The sequence below is a fragment of the Carcharhinus amblyrhynchos genome, chromosome 15 (genome assembly GCF_965287045.1).
Source record: "Carcharhinus amblyrhynchos chromosome 15, sCarAmb.v2.hapA, whole genome shotgun sequence".
Lineage (NCBI taxonomy): Eukaryota > Metazoa > Chordata > Chondrichthyes > Carcharhiniformes > Carcharhinidae > Carcharhinus > Carcharhinus amblyrhynchos.
In genome coordinates this window covers 59,554,103-59,574,660 of record NC_137338.1, presented here as the reverse complement: position 1 = coordinate 59,574,660, position 20,558 = coordinate 59,554,103, and the positions used below count along the sequence as shown (strand labels likewise).

Here is a 20,558-nt window from a genome sequence, read left to right as displayed (position 1 = left end):
TGCACATTCTCCTCGTGTTTGTGTGGGTTTCCTCCGGGTGCTCTGGTTTCCTCCCACAGTCCAAAGATGTGCGGGTTAGGTTGATTGGCCATGCTGAAATTGTCTCTTAGTATCCTGAGATGCGTAGGTTAGAGGGATTAGCAGGTAAATGTGTAGGGATATGGGAGTAGGGCCTGGGTGGGATTGTGGTTGGTGCAGACTCAATGGGCCAAAGGGCCTCTTTCTGCACTGTAAGGTTCTATGATATCTATGATAAATTTTTGTTTGATTTCCTTCTATTCTGGGATGCTTTTACACAGTTTTTGGCAGCCAGTATCCAGAATAAAGAGGTCAAATGTTGATTCAGATATAAGAATAAAGCTTCCTCTACTTTGAATATAGCAACAGCAATGTTACGTAATGCTGATCTTAGAAGAGCAATTCTAGCCATGAAGTATTATTTTTCCACTTTCAATGCCAGTTTTTTTGGTTCTCTGTATCTGTATTAACAGTCACCAATAATGCCAAATTAAAGGCACTGAAAACCACTCAAGCCTAGCTATTCAAAGTTGTTTCACTTAGGGCTCTTACTGCCAACATACAGAGAAGACTTGCACCTTATAACTCTTGGGATGGATTCAAATCCTGGTTGCAGAAGAAAGGACATGTTGGTAGGGGAGTTGATGCCTACTATAACTGCCAAGGACTAAAAGAGAGACTTTTGTTTTCCGACAGTGATTCCCTCCTTGCTTAGACAAAATTGTTGAAATGAACATTTGAATGCTGATAGTACCCTCAAGCCAGTTGATATTATGAGGTAATTGGGTTAACGTGTAGTGAAAATGGCAGTTGCTGAAGCATTGCTAGGTTAATGAGTATCATTATTGTTAATTTAACATACTTAGATTAATTAGAACCACCTTCCTCTGAGATTGTGATTCTCTGCCAGTGTTTTTTTAATCGCTTCTCAACAAGGTAAGGATCTAATCAGTGGGAATATCAAATACATGCTGTTAAAACAGCTCCAAGTCAGATCTAGCGATCTTAATTGCAGAGTGAAGCGCTCTTCCTTTAATAATTCGGAACAAATGTAGGTTAATTGAGGAAAGCCAGCATGGATTTCTCAAAGAAAAAGGTATTTAACTAACTTGGTGGGTTTTTTTGTGTAGGCACAGAGGACTGATGAGGGCAATGTGGCTGATGTGGCACACATGGACTTCCAAAAGGAATTTGATACAGAGCTACACAACAGGCTTGTGAGCTCATGGAATAAAAGAGACACTAGCAACACTGATACAAAATTGTCTCGTTAACAGGAAATAGAGTGTAATGGTTAATTGGATTTTTTTTGGACTGGAGGACAATGTGGAGTGGAGTTCCCCAGGCGTCAGTGCTGGGACCTTATTTTTCTGATGTATATTAATGCCCTGGATCTTGATGTACAGGGCATAATTTCAAAAGTTTGCAGATGATGTGAAACTTAGAGGATAATGTTGAACTTCAAAAGGACATAAACAAGTTGGTGGAGTGGGTGAACAGGCAGTAGATAAAGTTCAATTCTGAGAAATGTAAGTGATTCATTTTGATAGGAAGAACATGAAAAGACTTTATAAATTAAAGGTTACAAGTCTGATGGGGATGGAGGAGAGCAGAGGACCTGGGTGTAAATATTGAAAGGTGGCAGGACAGTTTGAGAGAGGTGGTCAATAAAGCATACAGTATCCTAGCTTTAGGACTAAGAACACAAGAGCAAGGGGGCTATGTTGAACTTGTGTAAGACACTAGTTCGGCCTCAGCTGGAGCATTGCATACTGTTCTGGGCATCACACTTTAGGAAGGATATGAAGGCATTGGAAATAATGGCAGAAGAGATTTATGAGAATAGTTCTGGGGATAAGAACTTCAGTTACGAAGATAAATTGGAGAAGTTAGGACTGTTTTTCTTGGAAAAACGAAGGCCGAGAGGATATTTGATGGAGCTATAGAAACTCATGAGGGATTTGAACAGAGTAGGTAGGAAATACTGTTCCCTCTAGGCTAGATAATGAGAGGCTACAGATTTAAAATAAGTAACAAAAGAAGAAAAAACAACATGAGAAACTTTTCATGTAGAGCATGATTAAGGTCTGAGAGTGCAGTGGAGGCAGGTTCTATTGAAGCATTTAAAGAGGAATTAAACTCTTTCATGAAAAGGAAAAATATCCCAAATTACAGAGTCGGGGGAATGGCAGCAAAAGAATTGCTCATTCAAAGACCAGTGCAAACATGATGGGCCAAATGACCTGCAATGTTGTAACAATTCTGAGATTCTGTGAGCCATCCTATGGCCTTTGGCTAAAATTGCCAATTGATGCTCAATTCAGAAAAGTTGCGCTCTCTGACCTGTATGACTGCACCCATGAGGAACTGAGTTGAGACTCCTTAAACATCTATGTAAGACCCTTACAGTTAACAACCAGAAGAAACTTTTATACCCCTATTCCTCTGGTAATAAACAAAACAAGAAATGATCTTTAACCCTTGTGTTACCTGATATCAGCTATACAATAATGGGATGCTACAGTTAACTTCACAGTCCCCTCTCAACACATACTAACAGCTGGTAAATATTTGGCATGTAATCTGTTGGCACGAACATGAAGAGCAGTTACTAGGATTAAGTACTGGGGTCTGCTAGTGACCTTGGCTGAGTAGTCCTGCATGGGTTGGTGCAGTGGAAGTCAAAATTATTGAGTGGGGTGGGAGAATCTACTAATCAAATGTTAAAAGTTGATATAAGTACTTTTATTACATAAGTACTTTTAACGGTTGAGTTTAAGTTTCAGTACTGTGAAAATATGAACTTTGAGTCTGTACAATTGTGGAATAATATATTGTCATACCTTTCAAAGGATTAAAGTGCATTTTACAGCAGCTGAATCTTTAATTATCTTCATTCCCACGTATTTATCTTTGATGCTTAGACATGCCATCTGTTCACTTCCAGTGAGGTACTCCAGCCTTCAGGTGTTTAATGATCATATACCAGAAATTTGGAATTTATGGCATTCTCATGTTAACACTGCTAAAAATTTGAACCTTGTATTTAGGAGAAGAACTGTATTTTCTCAGTACTGCACTGTGTGGTGCCAGCCTAAATTGAATGCTTAAGCCTCTGACGTGGCACTTGAAATCACAATCTCTTGACTCCAGGGTGAGTGTGCTAGTAGTAAACCAAGACTAACACTTTTAGCTTTACACGGGTGTATATAGCGCAACTGTGAGGGCATCACAACCAATCATCAACAGTCCTGTCAATCTGAACTAACACAGCAATAACCTGCTGACCAATGTTGAGTTTAGGTTTGCCAGGACCATTCAGCTCCAGACCTCATTTTAAACCTTGGTCCAAGCATGAGGGGAAAAATGAATTTTTGAGGTGAGAGTGACTACCCTTGACATGAAGACAACATCAGGACGTCATTGCAGGAACTCTTTGATACCGTGTTTTAGACCCAGACATCTGCAATTGTTTCACTCGTGACTTTTCCTCCATCATAAGCTCAGTAAGAAGTCTTATAACACCAGGTTAAAGTCCAACAGGTTTATTTGATGCTAGGAGCTTTCGGAGTGGTCCACTTACCATGAGCTCATGATACCAACTTGGTGTGAGTTTTTTTTACTGTACTTTTTAACCATTGTCTCCACATCATAAGCTTAGAAGACAAGATGTCCACTGATGATTGCACACGTTCAGACCATTCACACCTCCAAAGGTAATGAAGTGCCCTGTGCCTGATGCAGCAAAACCTGTCCCAAATTCAGAATGAGTGGAAAGTAGCATATGTACCATACAAATGCCAGCCAACAACCATCTCCAAAAAGAGAACTTAATAATTTTCCCTTGACGTTCAGTGACATTACTATTGCTTAACATCTTGGGGGCTACCATTGACCAGAAATTTAATTGGACTAGCCATATAAATACTGTGTCAAAAGCATGAGCAACTCAGGCTCAGAAGGCTGCAGTAACTTCTCGAATCCGCAAACCCTGTCTACCATTTTAGAAGTCTCAAGTTAGGAGTAATCAGTAGGTGCCTGTATGAGTGCAGCTGCAACAGCACTTAAACAGCTCAACAACATCCAGGACAAAGCAACTTGATCTGCACCCATTCACTGTGTTAAACATTTACTGCCTCCTCCTCAGACACTGGCAAGAGTGTGTGCATCTGAGGAACAGGGAATAAATGTTTAATTAACACTTATAAGATGCACTGCACTCACTTGACAAAGCTCCTTTTACAGCACCTCTCAAACTTACAAACTCTACAACTTAGAAGAACAAGAGCAGCAAGGAACTGGGAACACCACCTGCAGAATTTTTCTCCAAGTCAGACACCATGCTGACTTGGAAATAACACCATTCTTTCACTGATACTTGGTCAAAAACCTGGAACTCGCACCATAACAGCACTTTAGATTTACCATCACCACATGACCTGCAATTGTTCTATAAGGTGTTTTCCCCACCACCCTCAAAAGCAAATGGCAATTGGCAATATGAAGCTGACCTTGCTAGTGATGGTCTCATTCCATGAACAGATTTTTTAAATGCCCATTTCAGTCTGAGGCAGTGGTTTGGTGGCAGGGATGGTGTTTCGAGTTGAAGATAATGGCATCTATCTTCCTATGTTTAACTGAAAGAAGTTGCAGCCCATACAAAACCTTCTTGTCAGTGATTTGATGGGGATTAATAATTATCAGGATTCTGATTTATTTACAATTACTATCATTTGAATGGTATTAATTGTAAATAAATTAGTTTTAAAAACTTATTACTAGCAAATAAATTTAGTGTATTGTGATATATGGAAAATTTGAATTGATAGATTAATTATCAATTACTTGAAACCCAGTTTATTAGTTTATTTACTGAAAATGATGACAGATTGGAGTTAACAACTGACATTGCAATGTCAGCTGGTTTAAATCTAATCTTATTGTTTGCATTCTGATCTATGAAGCAGACAGCTGTGTCAGTGCAAAATAACAGTGACTGATGCAATACTGATTTGAAGGAAATGATCGACATCGCCACTCCCAAACAGTGCATTTGAATCAGCTTTCTTTGGGGTTCTCGCATGAAAAGAGAGTGAATATTGATGCATTTATTGTTTGGGTGGGACAGAGTTGCTCTTGTGTTGGTGTTGTCAGTGGAGTGTTTACACTGCTGGCAGGAACTCCAGTCTAAAGCTGCTTAAATCCCTGCAGCCAGAGTGCAAGCAAACCCACTTAGTGGAAAACATTGGGATTATAGTTCCTTTTTAATGAAGCTGATATGCAGGAACCTCATTAGCAAAATGGTCAGTCACTTATGTATGTCTGGGACAGTGGCACTTAATCATTCCAGTGCTGTCACTAGGATTACAATAAAGCTTAATGGAAGGAGAGGAAAGAATGATAAATTTGAGAGCGAAATTGGAGATTTTATCCTTTCAAACTTGGTTAATAACCAGTGAGGACATGCTTTATTATATAACAGTAGTGAAATGTTAGTGGAAACACTTTGACCTGATACCTTCTTGATAAAATGTTCTACATGTGATTACTTCATCATCAACCTTCCCTTGTTTTGAGGATGTTACATAAGAACATAAGAAATAGGAGCAGGAGTAGGCCATCCAGCCCTTCGAGCCTGCCCTGCCATTCAGTAAGATCATGGCTGATCTGTCGTGTCTCAGTTCCACATTCCCGCCCTCTCCCCATAACCCTTAATCCCCTCGCTTATCAAAAACCCATCAACCCGCGTCTTAAAAATATTTAGCGAGGCAGCCTCCACCACTTCAACGGGCAGAGAATTCCAGAGATTCACCACCCTTTGAGTGAAGAAGTTCCTCCTCAACTCCGTTCTAAACCGCCCCCCCCTTTATCTTGAGGCTGTGCCCCCTAGTCCTACTGTCCTTATAAGATGTTGTTACTCGAGGTTATGAGTTTCTCCTGTGGATCTTTCTGGGACTGAACAGGATGATTCTTGATCCAGAGGGCTCATGGAGCGAGACGTTCCTTGAGATACTGGGACCTGAAGTGCAGGATTTGCTTCCTTTTGCTTCTCTGTGCCTTGTCATTAAGACAGTGTGACTCAGTGTGATGCAGCTTGATGGACAAGTTATCACCATTTTGAGCTACTGGTAGCAAACTCCTTCCAGTCATTAATGTCTGTTTATGTGCTCCAAAGAGCACTGTCTTTGAAGCATTTTCTTTGTCCTCCCTGGAACACTGGCGATATGACTGTTGGGAAAAAAACAGGATCTAGTGTGGAAGACAATTTCTAACCAGCCAGACACTGCATCTGGTCCACTGAAATTGCAGTACGGAGTGTCGTGATAACAACTGATGCGTATACTAGGACTTCTGTTGACAGCAAAATGTCTTTGTTGTCAAATGCTCACTGCCATAGTTTGTAGAAGGCTGAGCTAGCCCAGTGTTGCAGCTCTTCATCAATGGTGGCCTTCTGAGAGAGCTGGCTGTAAAGTATGAAAAGAGCTTAACTTATTCAAGAGTTTCTCCTTCAACATACACTGAGGGTGGAACATTTGACCAGGTGTCAGTTGATATGATTTTTATTTTGGCAACGTTCAAGGACAGGCCATGATTCTTATATGCAGAAATGAAGAGATTGAGTGTGTAGCAAATCTTGTGGAGTGGGCACCAACACTGCAATCATCTGTTAACTGCAGATCATGTGTATCATTGGTCAGTTTAGTTTTGGCATAGAGATAACTGAGATTCCATAATACACTACTTGACAGTTACTTTGTTGAATAGCCACTGTTGGGTCAATGGTCATTTCACCCCATTCCAGATTTTGAAGGTATCTGTTTCAGTTCTCCCATTCAAGACAGGCGCAGTCATATCATGAAGCAGCAGTTGCAGAATTGTGATGAAATTTCAGGGACAGCCACATCTTTTTCTATGGTGCATAAACCAAGTCAAATGCTTTGATCAGGTTGATGAAAGTAATGAAGTGTTCCTGGTGTTGCTTGACATTTTTCTTGGATTTGTCTAGCAACAAAGACCACAGTAAGAAGTTTCACAACACCAGATTAAAGTCCAACAGGTTTATTAGGTAGCAAAAGCCATTAACTTTTGGAGCGCTAGCTGCCCTTCAGGTGAGTGGGAATTCTATTCACCAACAGGGCATATAAAGACACAAACTCAATTTACAAAATAATGATTGGAATTTAAGTCTTTACAGCTAATCAAGTCTTAAAGGTACAGACAATGTGAGTGGAAAGCACATTAATGTCAAATTCCTCTAGAAAATCCAAAGCCCTACTGTGTGTGTCTGGGAGGATTTCCTCAGCTAGAAGAAGCAGACAATTCAGGAGAATACATGTCCTGCTATGGACAAGGGGGAAATACCTCAATAGTTTCCACAGTATGGTTAACCTCCCTTCTTGAAGATAACTCCATATGTTGCATGAAGTTGGAGGGGCAGTGATGTGGCAGGGGGAATTCCTTTTCTTACCAAAACCATAGGATGAGAGGTTGGAGTATTGGTGTGAGCAAATGTCTGTTAGCTTTGAAGATCTCAGCTAGGATGCCATCTGGCTCAGGATTTGTTGCCTTTCATCCATTTGATTGCTTGTTGTAGCCCTTCCATTGGTGGTGGTCCATCCATGGATTTGACTGCAGGGTGCAGGGGATAGCCTGGAGAGTATCAGTTCCCACTATGCATTTCTGATTGAGGAGTTGTGCAACACGTTCTTCAGCATTTTCTGATGGCATTGTCATCTTTAAGGAGAGAGCACCATCCTATGAATGAAGGAGATTTTGTCCATTTGACCTTGGTCTGTGGGTGGCCCTGGCGACTTCAAAAGCATCGTAGTATGAGTGAATGATCAGAATAACTGAATCTGAAGAGATACAGATGTAATACTGAGAACTGAATTTTAAAAACCTGATTGAATGAGCTTGTGTTGTGTAAATTTATTTTTCTAATCAATATTCTATGGTTTCATACTAATGAAGAATTTTAAGTGTTGCTGAAAGTTTAAAACATCCATATTATAGACGTTGAATCGAGGGACAGCAATGGTCATATCATAAAATTATCAGGAATGTGGAAGCCAAACCCGACAAACATTTTTAACAGTCTAACAGACCCTTTGCTCCTGTGTGTTTCATGAAAGGCCTGATTTCCCATCGGGTTATTACATACTAATGGGCTGGCTTGTTGCCCAGATTTTTTTTTAAATTGAATTTCTCATATTAAAAGGATCAATTTATCTCAACACACCAAGCAAATTTTGATTTATTGAAATGCAAATTATAATGATTATGAAGCCCTTCCCTCAAGTTTCATATTCCTAGATGCAACAATTAGTGATGATTTAACAACCAGTCACACATCATGAAACAAAACATCAGCAAATAAGTTGAACTGCTTTTCCCAATTTAGAAACTCAGTCAAGACACTTCAGTACAGTGTTAGTACTGTTTTCTCACTGTCAATGACATTTACAGAGTTTTACAATCAAATTGCTGCTTAGTATTTATTTTAATTAAAATGTGGACCAAAATTATATTTTTATCTGTAATTCCTATTTAAATATTTTGCACCATTGTTTTCTTGTGATAGTGATGAAAATATCTACAGGTCAAGGATGCAATGCTTCTTTGCTCTGGGGAATTTTTAGTGAGAAAGATATGGGCTGTATGAACAGTAGAAGAATCATGTAGGGTAATTTTTTTTGCAGTTGCCATTTTCCATCACTAAAATTGCATTAAGTTACATAGGATGCACGGCAAAACAAAACAGACAATGCAAGAGGGCAACTTGCACAATTCAGCGCACAATTTCAAATGAGAAAATGTTGGCACACAGGGCAAGCTGGAGCAATGCACTCATTGTTTCTCTTTGCTTTTGTGAAGATTGGAAGCCGACATTTACATTTATTCTACATAATGCTTACTGGATCTTTTTGCTTTGGTATGTTCACAGAACGACAGCAGCAGTATGATGATGAACAACAGGCAAAGTATATATTGGCTGACCGTGATTTTCACAGTACAACGGGGAGAACAATCCAGCCACCTGCAGAAAGACCTGGTGAAAGGAGACTGGTGGAAATGAAGAGACTGTATGGAGATGATGCCACGAAAATCCAAGGAATGGAAACTGCAATGCAACTCCTATTTGATAGAAAGTGTGATGAGAAACAGCCAAAGTATTGGCCTGTAATTCCATTGAAACTTTGATTGTGTTTCCTTATCCTATAAAACTAATATTGCTAACAAGCTTGTTTTACTTTGTATTGAATTTTAGCATTATGTACTTACTTTATAATGTTTGTTATACTTTAATAAACATGGAAATGTTTACCATTACCAATGAAATCTGAACAGATGCTTTACCACAGAAAATTCAACTTTCGTGCATGATTGGGGCAGATGGCAGTATCACTGCACTATAACAGGACTAATAATCCAGAGGCCCCGGCTAATCCTCTGGGGTGGGGTGGACACCGTGGCAACTAGTAGAATTTAAATTAAATTAATAAAACCTAGAATATAAAGCTAGTCCCAGTAATGGCGACTGTGAAATTATCATCAATTTAAAAACTTATCTGGTGCATTAATGTCTTTTATGGAGGAAATCTGCCATCCTTGCCTGGTCAGATTTACATGTGGTTCCAGACACACAGCGATGGGTCTGCCCTCTCAAATGGCCCAGTAGGGCACTCAGCTCAAAGGGTGATTCAGGATGGCCAACAAATGCTGCTCTTGCTAGTGACGCCCACAGTCCATGAAAGAATAAATAAATCAGCAACTCAACAAGCTGAGGAACAATGCATGCCTGTAAAACTCGAGCTGCTCTAATATTTGCACATCCCCGAGTTTAGATAAATCTTATTTTTTGCAACCTTTCCACTGTTTGAAGTGCTTTGCGGATCAGTTAATTGAAAATTGATTATCTGGGAAGAGTAAATAGAATATACTTAAGTCAGAAGAAAAAGCTATTATACTTTTGAATGGAAGGACGGAAGCAGCAAGGCAAAGGGATATTGGAAAGTGGCAATGGAGTGAAGAAGCAAAATTATTATTGCTTCCCAAAAGTGGATTTAAAAGTACAAGAAACAAACAGCAGACCAAGGGCAAACAGGTAGCACCAAAATTATCTGGGGAAAGAGTAGCAAGGATGAATTGAAATTGTGGTAGGAAGACCGAGTGGAGCTCAGCAATGATAAGATAATCTCAGGAAAACAGGAGAAATAGGGATTAAAAACTTAAGGGTTATGGAGGCAGCCTCTTGGCGACAATAGAGGTGAGGATTGCAAGTTAAAGTTGAATTCTCATAAATAAAAATGTAATTTCATGTCACTGAACAAGCAATATTGTGGTTTAATAAAATTGGTGGAACAGTTTTGGGTAAATATTCTTGTCGCAAGTCCCTGCATTGGGCAAACATTTAGGGAAAATGCAGTGTTGAGACATGGGTAGAATGTAAGTAAAAGGGCTGCTGAATCACCTTATTGCACATCTTCAGATGATGGTAATAGTCTGGAAGTTGATGGTCTTGCAACACACAGGCAGGAAATACAACTGGAGAAAGGCAAGGGTGAGGAAAATTTTGTTAGAAGAACTAATTAGAAAAGAACATTGATTGTAAAGTTCTTATTGCAATATAAATGATCTGAAATTTCAAATGTTTTTAAGTGGTTACTTACCAGCTATAGTCTGCAAAGTTTTTAAGAGAGAGCCTGGGAGATGAATGAACATGCAAGCCTAAGCAGATAGTTTCATTGCCATGGAAATGTTTGGGCACAGTTTGTTCTGCATTGGATTGAAATACAAAGAAATCTTTCACATTTGGACTGCTTAAAGACTTGAGATTGGCTGCAACATTTTATATTGGTACATGGAGTTACTTAATTCGATGTCGACAGTGCCTAATCCCAATTCGGTTTGCTTGAAAATGATTCACCTGATATCTCTCAGTTTGTTGTACAGAAGGAATTCCCAGGAAGGAACCATCAGCACAGAACTTAAATAATTTTAAAAAGAGAGTTGGGAACTTTGGCATCTTATCTCAGATGCAATTCTACAGGGTACGTTGTGAGAGTCAGTGTAATGCACATTTTATTTTTACCCACTGCACCACCTAAAGATTCAATAGCTTTAGAACATTATGCCCACTCACTAAAGAAGCCTATACTTGATATTTCAAAAAACATTGGTACTTATTGTTTCTGGAAGAACGTCCTACGGATTTGTTTGCAATTCATTCGCCAGAGAGAGAGACATAATCATCTACATCCACCCTTTGAGCAGCAGTTTAACTTCTGTTAAAAAATATGAAGATCAGAATAGGGAACTTGTAAAATTGATTAACTAAACAGATGCTATTGTGCATTTTATTTGAAAGTAAGATTTTCACGATGCAACATTTTGATCATAAACAGCATCACAACATAGGAGCATGTGGGGTTTGTGTCCCTCTCTGACAAGGGAGCCCTTAATTATGCAAACTATTAATGAGAGCCCCTCTAAATGGATCAGATCATTTTTTGGCAGAAAACAAGAAAAACTCAAAGTGAAATACGTCATGTGGCTTCCTGTAGTTGGTTATAGTGTATTTCTAGGAGCTGTCTGGCAGCAACTGAACTATCCAGCTTGTTGTTAAATCCATGTTTCCAAAGGTTAATTTACTCCAGTAATGGTCAAATGCAAAAAACAGTCATCGTTGAATTCCCATAAATAATTTTCAGAAGTTCCTTTTTAAATTTTCAACCAACAACGTGGGAAATAAAGAACGTGGGACAATTAGATATCTGTCTTTGATGTCCAAACTAGCATAAAATAAGATTTTAACAAAAGGTATTATTCTTAATTGAAACTGACAATTTGAATTACTTTCCACAGGGGTGAAAAGAATCTGTAAGTATAGACAAGTTTGAGCAGTGTTAACCCTTGGCAAGCAAGCTTTGACTTCAAGAGATTAAGGCTCCATTCTTCAAAATCAGGTGGATTACTCGTCAAACTGAATGATGTTTTATTTAGTTGCTCTTTAAGTAATGATGGGGAATTGTAATGATTTCAGTCTGTAATCTACAAAATGGATCAACCTTGAATGTTTTTAGCTTATCTTCACGCTCACGTTTTTTTCCCTTTAGGGAATAGAAGGAGAAACCTCCCTGTTAAAATGTGTTTTGAACCATATCATGAATGCTCCTTCTGCAGGCAACAAGCCTTGGTATTGGATGTGAATCCAGAGCTTCTGGTCCATAGGTAGGGGTGCTACTACTATGCTACAAGACTTCTGAACATTGTGTTGATTAATTTGGGCAATCCACTAAGAGCATTTAGTACATCTCACAGAAGGGGGAAGAATTTAAGGAGAAAAAGATAATTAAAGAATTGTGTACTTAATAAGGCAGAGGACAATTATATGGCTTGCAGAAAGAAGTTAAACCAGTGTTACTCAAACTATTTTCCAATGTAAACCCATTTTAACACTTCAAAATTAATGTGATCTCAGATGCCAACAAAAATAAAACAGCAGGACATCACATATAATTAGTAAATAAGGCATATTATAGATTAAGACAATACATAAATGTGAAGTGTTTTTAAGTACTTTGTGAGGATGTTATTATTTTATGTACTTATAGGTTTCTACCAAGCTCTGCATATTCCCTCATGACATAATATTCAATAAAACCCATCATCTCCCAAACACACATGTTCTAATCAGTCCCTCTTTTCCCCTTTCCCTCCCCAAACACACATTTTAACTCACCCCTCTCTTCCCCACACAGCACACAGGTCAGCGAGCTGTAAGTGTGGCAGCTCCAACAGCCTGAGGCAGTGATTCACCAATCTCACACTCCTGTTGTGCCTAGCACTGCCTATTTAGAATTCCACATTTTCCTAACATTTTTAACTAAAGCTGTTACTTTTGTAAAGTTCATTCCCCTACGTTCCAGTGAAGTGGAGTAAACTGAAGCTGGGAAGCTGACCAGACGTCTCTCTATCTCTCTCTCTCCCACCCCAACTCCATCCAATCCTGGATCCGTTGTCACCACCCACAGTGCAAGAGTTGACTCCCACACAACCTCTAGTTAACTTTTCTAATCCATCAAGAAAAAGACAAATCCTGGGGACCAAGTCATCAGTGCCGAGATCAGATCCAACAGAAACATTCATTGGGATGAAGAGGAAGTGCTGTATTTAAACACTGCTGTTCACCAACACCATCCCCACCCCCCGCAACTGTGGACATGGAAGACCCCTCCCCACAAGCAAAGTGGTGACCATCACCCCACCACAGAGGTATCTTACCCCTCCACCTCCATAACCACACAAGTATCAGGGAGCACTTTTTTTCTCTTTGCCATCACACCCCCTCCCACTCATTGCCTTTGCATCACCCTGTCTCACTGGCATTGCCCTTCCCCATTCTCAGACCTCAAACTCCATCCCTCCCAGCCCTCTTTCATAGGCATCAACCACCACACCACCCTCCCTCCCTGTACAGACATTCCACCCTCTCCTCCTTCACAGGCATCGCCACCCCACTTCTCAGGAATCAGCCCTCTTCCCGCCCCCACCAGATATAAATGGAACCCCTATCAATGAGGCTCCTCAGAGGGCATGCCCCTAGCATTGTTCACCAGCCAGGTTGGCACTGCAGGTTATCACAGCGACAAGGTATGAATATTTAGTGAGGGAAATCAAAGGGGGAAGCCCTTTAACAATATGCTAATGTATTAAAATAGATATGTAATGAGGTTCCTGCCTTTTGTGGGCACCAAGGATGTCTCAACCTGTCGGCCATGTTCTTCCTGAAATATATATTAATGATTAAATTCTTGATGTACAGAGCACAATTTCAAAATTTGCAGACGATATAAAACTTACAAGTATTGTGAAAGATGAAGGGGATAGTATAAAACTTCAAAAAGATTTAAACAGATTGGTGGAATGGGCAGGCGATTTGCGAATGAAATTTAATGCAGCAAAGTGTGGGATGATACATTTTGGAAGGAAAAATGGTCAAAATTCTTCGACCTTGCCCGTTGCTGGGATTTTCCAGTCCCGTTGCAGTGAATGGATTCCTGCCTTTGGTGGGCAGGAACCTCATTAAATCACCAGTGAGGGATGGGGAAAATTGGGAAATGAATCTCACCAGCGAGAATCTCATTTCCTGAACCTATGTGGGATTTTGCGCCCACATCATCATTTATGCTTGTGGCGAATGTGGGCACAAAATGCCCCCAGTAGAATAATTACAGTTCAGAAGGAGCCTATCTCATGTACTGGCCCTTTGAAGGAGCAATTGCCCTAATCCCACTCTTCTGCATTTTCCACCTGGCCCTGCATTATTTTTCTTTTCAGAGAATGATCCAATTTCATTTTGAAACCCTCAATGGACCTTCCCTCCTCCACTTTCTCAGGCAGTGCAGATTCAAACCACTTGCTCAGTGAAAGCCTTTTCCTCAAATTGCCATTGCTTTTTTTGCCAATTACCTTAAATCTGTGCCTTCTCATTCACAATCCTTCCACAAATGGGAATAGTTTCTCCCTATCTATTCTGTCCAGACCTCTCATGATTTTGAATGCCTGTGTCAAATTTCCTCTCAACCTTCTCTTGCCAAAGGAAAACAGTTCCAACATCTCCAATCTATCTACATACCTGAAGTTCCTCATCCCTGGGACCATTCTCATTAATCTTTTTCGTACCCTCTCTAATGTCTTCAAATCTTTCCTAAAGTGCAGGGTCGAAAATTGGATGCAATGTTCCACTTGAGGCTGAACTAGTGTTTTATACAAGTTTAACATACTTCCATGCTTTTGTACTCTACATGCCTATTTATAAAGCCTAGGATGCCATATGTCATATTAACCAGTCTCTCAACCTGTTGGCCGTGTTCTATGATTTATGCATATATACATCCAGGTACCCATGCTCCTGCACCTCCTTTAGCAATTGTATCTTTTATTTTATATTGGTCAGAATTTTCTGATGTCATACACCCCATTACTACTACTTGCGAGAGCAGAAAATTTGGCGTTCAGCCAAATCTCCATTCACTGCAATGGGACCGGAGAACCCCAGCAACGGGCGAGGTCGAAGAATTTTGACTGTTTTTCCTTCCAAAATGAATCATCTCACACTTTGCTGCATTAAATTTCATTCGCAACTCGCCTGCCCATTCCACCAATCTGTTTAAATCTTTTTGAAGTTTTATACTATCCCCTTCATCGTTCACAATACTTGTAAGTTTTATATCGTCTGCAAATTTTGAAATTGTGCTCTGTACATCAGGGATTTAATCATTAATATATATTTCAGGAAGAACATAGCCGACTTGTTGAGACACATCCTTGGTGCCAGAAAAATATTAGTGACATGAAAGTATCAGGGAAATCCAAGAAACTGGAATATTTTCTGTTGCTTACATGTGTTGAAAACTGTGGGAGCATGGAAGTTAGGCAGAGACAGTGCGGCTGTGTTGGTGGAACTTGTGCCTTTGATATGTTGATCAATGTAGAACACTGCAAACAGATGGTTACCTAAGGCAAGTTAGTAACAATGGGGAACAGAACATGAATGGATTTTAATAAGGGGTTAAGGGTTTCAAAGGGAGTGATACAAGGTGTAAAGAAAGATTCATAAAGCGAATGTATTTTGCTTTTACACCCTAAAAACTGAACTCAAGAAATAAAGATGATTGAGCCTGAGTTTTAAAAGAAGTTAGGTCAGATAAAGGGAGATCAAAGGGAAAAACTGTATTTAATGAGATGATTTAACCTCTACAAGGAAGCTGTGTTTTTCTTAACTTGGCCAACAGCAGGAATAACTGTTTAGCTCCCAGCGAGCAATGTCTGTGAAGAAAGCCTGCTTTGAAAAGATAAGCTGCTGGCTTCACCTCAGAAGCAACCCCAAACTTTGCGCAAAAGCCTGTTGTGTGCACTTTACCAAAGTCCTTTCAGATGTCCATGTACACCATCTCAACAATATTACCCGCATCAATCTTTCTGTTACCTTGTCAAAATATTCATGAAGGTAAGTTAAACACAATCTATCTTCAAAAATTCCATGCTGGCTTTCCTTAATTAACCCTCAGGCTGCCCAAATGACTATTACTTTTGTCCTGAATATTTCTTTCCCCATCACTGAGGTTAAACTGGCTTGCCTGTAGCTGCTGGGGTTATCTTTACATCCTTTTTGATCAAGGGTGTAACGTTTGCATTTCTCCAATCCTCTAATAGTACCCTGAGTCTAAGGAATGTTAGAAAATAATGGCCACTCTCATTTCCCTCAATATGCTGGATGCATCTCATCCGATACTGATATCTCATCAACTTGAAATTTAGGCAGCCTATCCAATAAATCTTCCTTAGCAATTTTAAACCATTAAGATGTTTGAACAACTACTTTTTTCACCATGACCTGAGCAATACCTTCTCCTCTAGTATAGAAAGCATTTATTTTAATATCTCAGCATGCCCCTGCTTCCACGTGCTAATCCTCTTTTTGGTCCCTAATTGGCCTCACTTCTCCTCTCACTAATTATTACTATTTATATGCCTAGAAGAGACTTTATGTTAACTGCCAATTTCTTCTCATGTTCTCTCTTTGCTTCTCTTATTTGCTTTCTAAATTCCCCTTTGAACCTTCTCTTCCCAGCCTAGTTTTTCAATTGTACTATCCATCTGACATCTATCTGACACTTTTTCAGCTTCATCTTAATGTTTATCCATTTTGTCATCCCAAACTCTGGTTTTATGGGATTATACCTTGGCTGTACTTGATCTGTCTCTTCCTTCAAGATTGTCCATTGTTCATTGACAGTTTTGTATGCTAATCTACGATTCCAATTTTTCTGGGCCAGAACCATTCTTAACCCATTGAAGTTGGATTTGCCCCAGTTAATTAATCTTAGGCCGATTGCTCCTTGCTCTTTGCCATAGCTAACCCAAACGTTCTGATCACTGTGATCTAAATGGTCATCTGCTGATACTTTATCCATGTGGCCCATCTCACTCCCAAGAACGAAGTCCACCAAATCTTCCCCTCTTGTTGGATTGGAAACTTGCTGCTGAATACATGTCAGGAATCCATTCTGCCCTTTTCTCAATGACTATCCCAGTCTGTATTTAGATAATTAAAGTTCTCCTTTATAAGTACAATTCTTGCACTTCTCTGCAAGTTTCTTGTAAATATTTTCCTCTACATCTTTCCTACAAATTGGTAACCTATGGACCACACTGAGCAAGGTTATTTTGTTCTACAGCTCTAGCCAAATAGATTCTATCCTTGACCCCTCTGGGGCAACTAAAGGGCATAGGTTTAAGGTGAAAGGAGAAGACTTAAAAGGGACCTGAGGGGCAACTTCTTCACGTAGAGAGTGATGCATACATGAAATGAGCTGCCAGAGAAAGTGGTTGAGGCAGATACAATAGCAATATTTAAAAAGCATTTAGATAAATACATTAATGGGAAAGGATTAGAGAGATATGGACCAAACACGGGCAATTGGGACTAGCTGGGAGGGCATCTGGTCACCAAAAGACCTATTTCTGTGCTGTATTGCTCTATGACTCTATGATATCACCCTCTGTAACTAATCCCTCCTTTCCTCTTTTTCCAAAACTCTTCGTATGTGGGAATATTTAATACCCAGTCCCTCTCTTCTTTGAACCAAGTTTCTGTTATCGCCACAACATATTTCACATATCAAGATAGATAAGTCGTTGGGACCGGATGGGATGTACACCAGGTTACTGTGGGAGGGAAGGGAAGAGATTGCAGAGCCTCTGGCAATGATCTTTGCGTCGTCAATGGAGACGGGAGAGGTTCCGGAGGACTGGAGGATTGCGGATGTGGTTCCTATATTCAAGAAAGGGAACAGGGATAGCCCAGGGAATTACCAACCGGTGAGTCTAACCTTAGTGGTTGTTAAGTTGATGGAGAGGATCCTGAGGGACAGGATTTATGAACATTTAGAGAACATTTAGAGATTTTATGATCAAAAGTAGTCAGCACAGCTTTGTCAAGGGCAGGCCGTGCCTTACGAGCCTGGTTGAGTCCTTTGAAAATGTGACTAAACACATTGACGAAGGAAGAGCGGTGGTTGTGGTTTATATGGACTTCAGCAACACGTTCGATAAGGTCCCCCATGCAAGACTTCTTGAGAAAGTGAGAGGGCATGGGATCCAAGGGGCTGTTGCCTTGTGGATCCAGAACTGGCTTGCCTGCAGAAGGCAGAGAGTGGTTGTGGATGGGTCTTTTTCTGCATGGATGTCGGTCACCAGTGGAGTGCCCCAAGGATCTGTTCTGGGACCCTTGCTGTTTGTAATTTTCATAAACGACCTGGATGAGGAAGTGGAGGGATAGGTTGCTAAGTTTGCTGATGACACAAAGGTTGGTGGTGTTGTGGATAGTCTGGAGGGATGTCAGAAGTTGCAGCGTGACATAGATAGGATGCAAGGCTGGGCGGAGAAGTGGCAGATGGACTTCAACCTGGATAAATGTGTAGTGGTCCATTTTGGCAGGTCCAATGGGATGAAGGAGTATAATATCAAGGGTAAGACTCTTAGCAGTGTAAAGGATCAGAAGAACCTTGGGGTTCGGGTCCACAGGACTCTTAAATCAGCCTCACAGGTGGAGGATGTGGCCAAGAAGGCATATGGTATACCAACCTTCATTAATCGAGGGATTGAGTTTAGGAGTCGGGAGAAAATGCTGCAGCTTTATAAGACCCTTGTCAGAACCCACTTGGAGTACTGTGCGCAATTCTGGTTGCCTCATTACAAGAAAGATGTGGAACCTATTGAAAGGGTGCAGAGGAGATTTACAAGGATGTTGCCTGGATTGAGTGGCATGCCTTATGAGGATAGGTTCAGGGAGCTAGGTCTTTTCTCCCTGTAGAGACGAAGGATGACAGGTGACCTGATAGAGGTTTATAAGATGTTGAGAGGTATAGATCGGGTGGATTCTCAGAGGCTATTTCCCAGGGCTGAAATGGTTGCTATGAGAGGACACAGGTTTAAGGTGATGGGGAGTAGGTACAGAGGAGATATCAGGGGTAAGTTTTTCACCCAGAGGGTGGTGGGTGAGTGGAATCGGCTGCCGTCGCTAGTGGTGGAGGCAAACATGTTGGGATCTTTTAAGAGACTTCTGGATGAGTAAATTGGATTTAATGGGTTTGAGGGTTGTAGGTAGGCCTAGTAGTTGGGATATGATCAGTGCAACTTAGGCCCTTTGGCTCATGTTTGTGCTGTAGTGTTCTATATTTCCACATGGCTATCTGCAACTGCAGCTTACCAATTTCATTGACCACACTCTGTGCATTCACATTCATGAACTGTAACCCTGACTTAAATTTAATTACTTACCCTCGCGCACTGAACCAATCTAATAATTTTCTATGTCAGGATTTAACACTTTGGGTGGGATTTTTTGGCTGTGCTGTCCCCAAAACTGGAATATCCCACCCAGGGTCAACAGACATTAACACCCCTCCCCCACCCCACCAGCTACGATTCCTGTGGCCGGTGGGAGGGGAAAATTTACTCCTGTCTGTCTGTCTTGTATTATTTGCACTTTGGTATTCCTCCGTAGTATTACCTCTTGGTTCCCATGCCCTTCCCCAATAGCACTAGCAAACAAGCCCGCAAGGAAATTGGTCTTAACTCTGTTGAGAGGCAACACATCCAGTCTATACACATCCCGTTGTCTTCAGAACTGATCTCATTGTCCCAAGAATCTAAATCTCCCCTTCCTCCACCATCTCTCCAGCCAAGCATTCATCTGCTCTAACCTCCTATTTCTATACTCACTCGCACGTGGTCCTGGGAGTAAGCTGGAGATTACTATTTTTGAGGTCCTTCGTGGCAATTTCCTGCCCAGCTTCCTAAAACCACATCCCTGTTTCTATCCATGTTAATGATTATCACCACAACATACCCACCAATAATGGCTGTTCACCCTCCCCACTCAGGATGCTAAGAAGCTAGTCACTGTCATCCTTTAATCCTGAATGAGGCAGGCAACACACCATCCTGGAGCCACATTTGAAATCACAGAAACTTCTGTCTGCTCCCCTTACTATCAAATCTCTTATCCCAATTGCTCTCCTATCCTTCTTCATGCTCCCCCTGTACATTTGTGCCTGTCATGGTTCAATTGACTTAGCTCTGGCTGTTACGCTCCCGATGAACTATCACTCTCAGTACTATTCAGAACTGAATACAGAGTTGGTAGTGAAATGCACTCAGGAGATGTCTGCACTATCTGCCATCTGTACCTGTGCCAATTTAAAGCCAAACTTGATTTTCACACAGAACCTTGAGACTGGCTTAAAGCGGACTTAGTAAGAAGAAACCATAGCCTCACTAAAATACTATTTATAATCACCGTAGGTGAAGACAAAACTGCTCTGCCTGATAGGATTGAGCTGGACACTTGCTTCATTCATCTGGCATAGCCCTAAGAGGTGCTTGTTGGCAGTGGAGCCCTTAATGTATCAGAAATTTTTATTGTCTTTTTATTACACTCCAGTTTTAAGATATGTTTTCAGTATCAGCTC

At 40.5% G+C, this 20,558-nt stretch overlaps 1 protein-coding gene across 3 annotated transcripts in view; it reads left to right on the top strand.

The window, feature by feature from the left end:
• gemin8 (gem (nuclear organelle) associated protein 8) overlaps positions 1 to 9,324 on the top strand; it is a 33,457-nt gene extending 24,133 nt beyond the window's left edge. For 2 of the 3 annotated variants that reach the window (XM_080204020.1, XM_080204019.1), the window contains exon 3: positions 8,963 to 9,324. In XM_080204020.1, the coding sequence (XP_080060146.1) occupies positions 8,963 to 9,219 (257 nt within the window). In that variant the 3' untranslated portion in view covers positions 9,220 to 9,324. The remainder of the gene's footprint in view (positions 1 to 8,962) is intronic. The other variant, XM_080204021.1, reaches the window with a different exon arrangement.
• Positions 9,325 to 20,558: the final 11,234 nt, after the last annotated feature.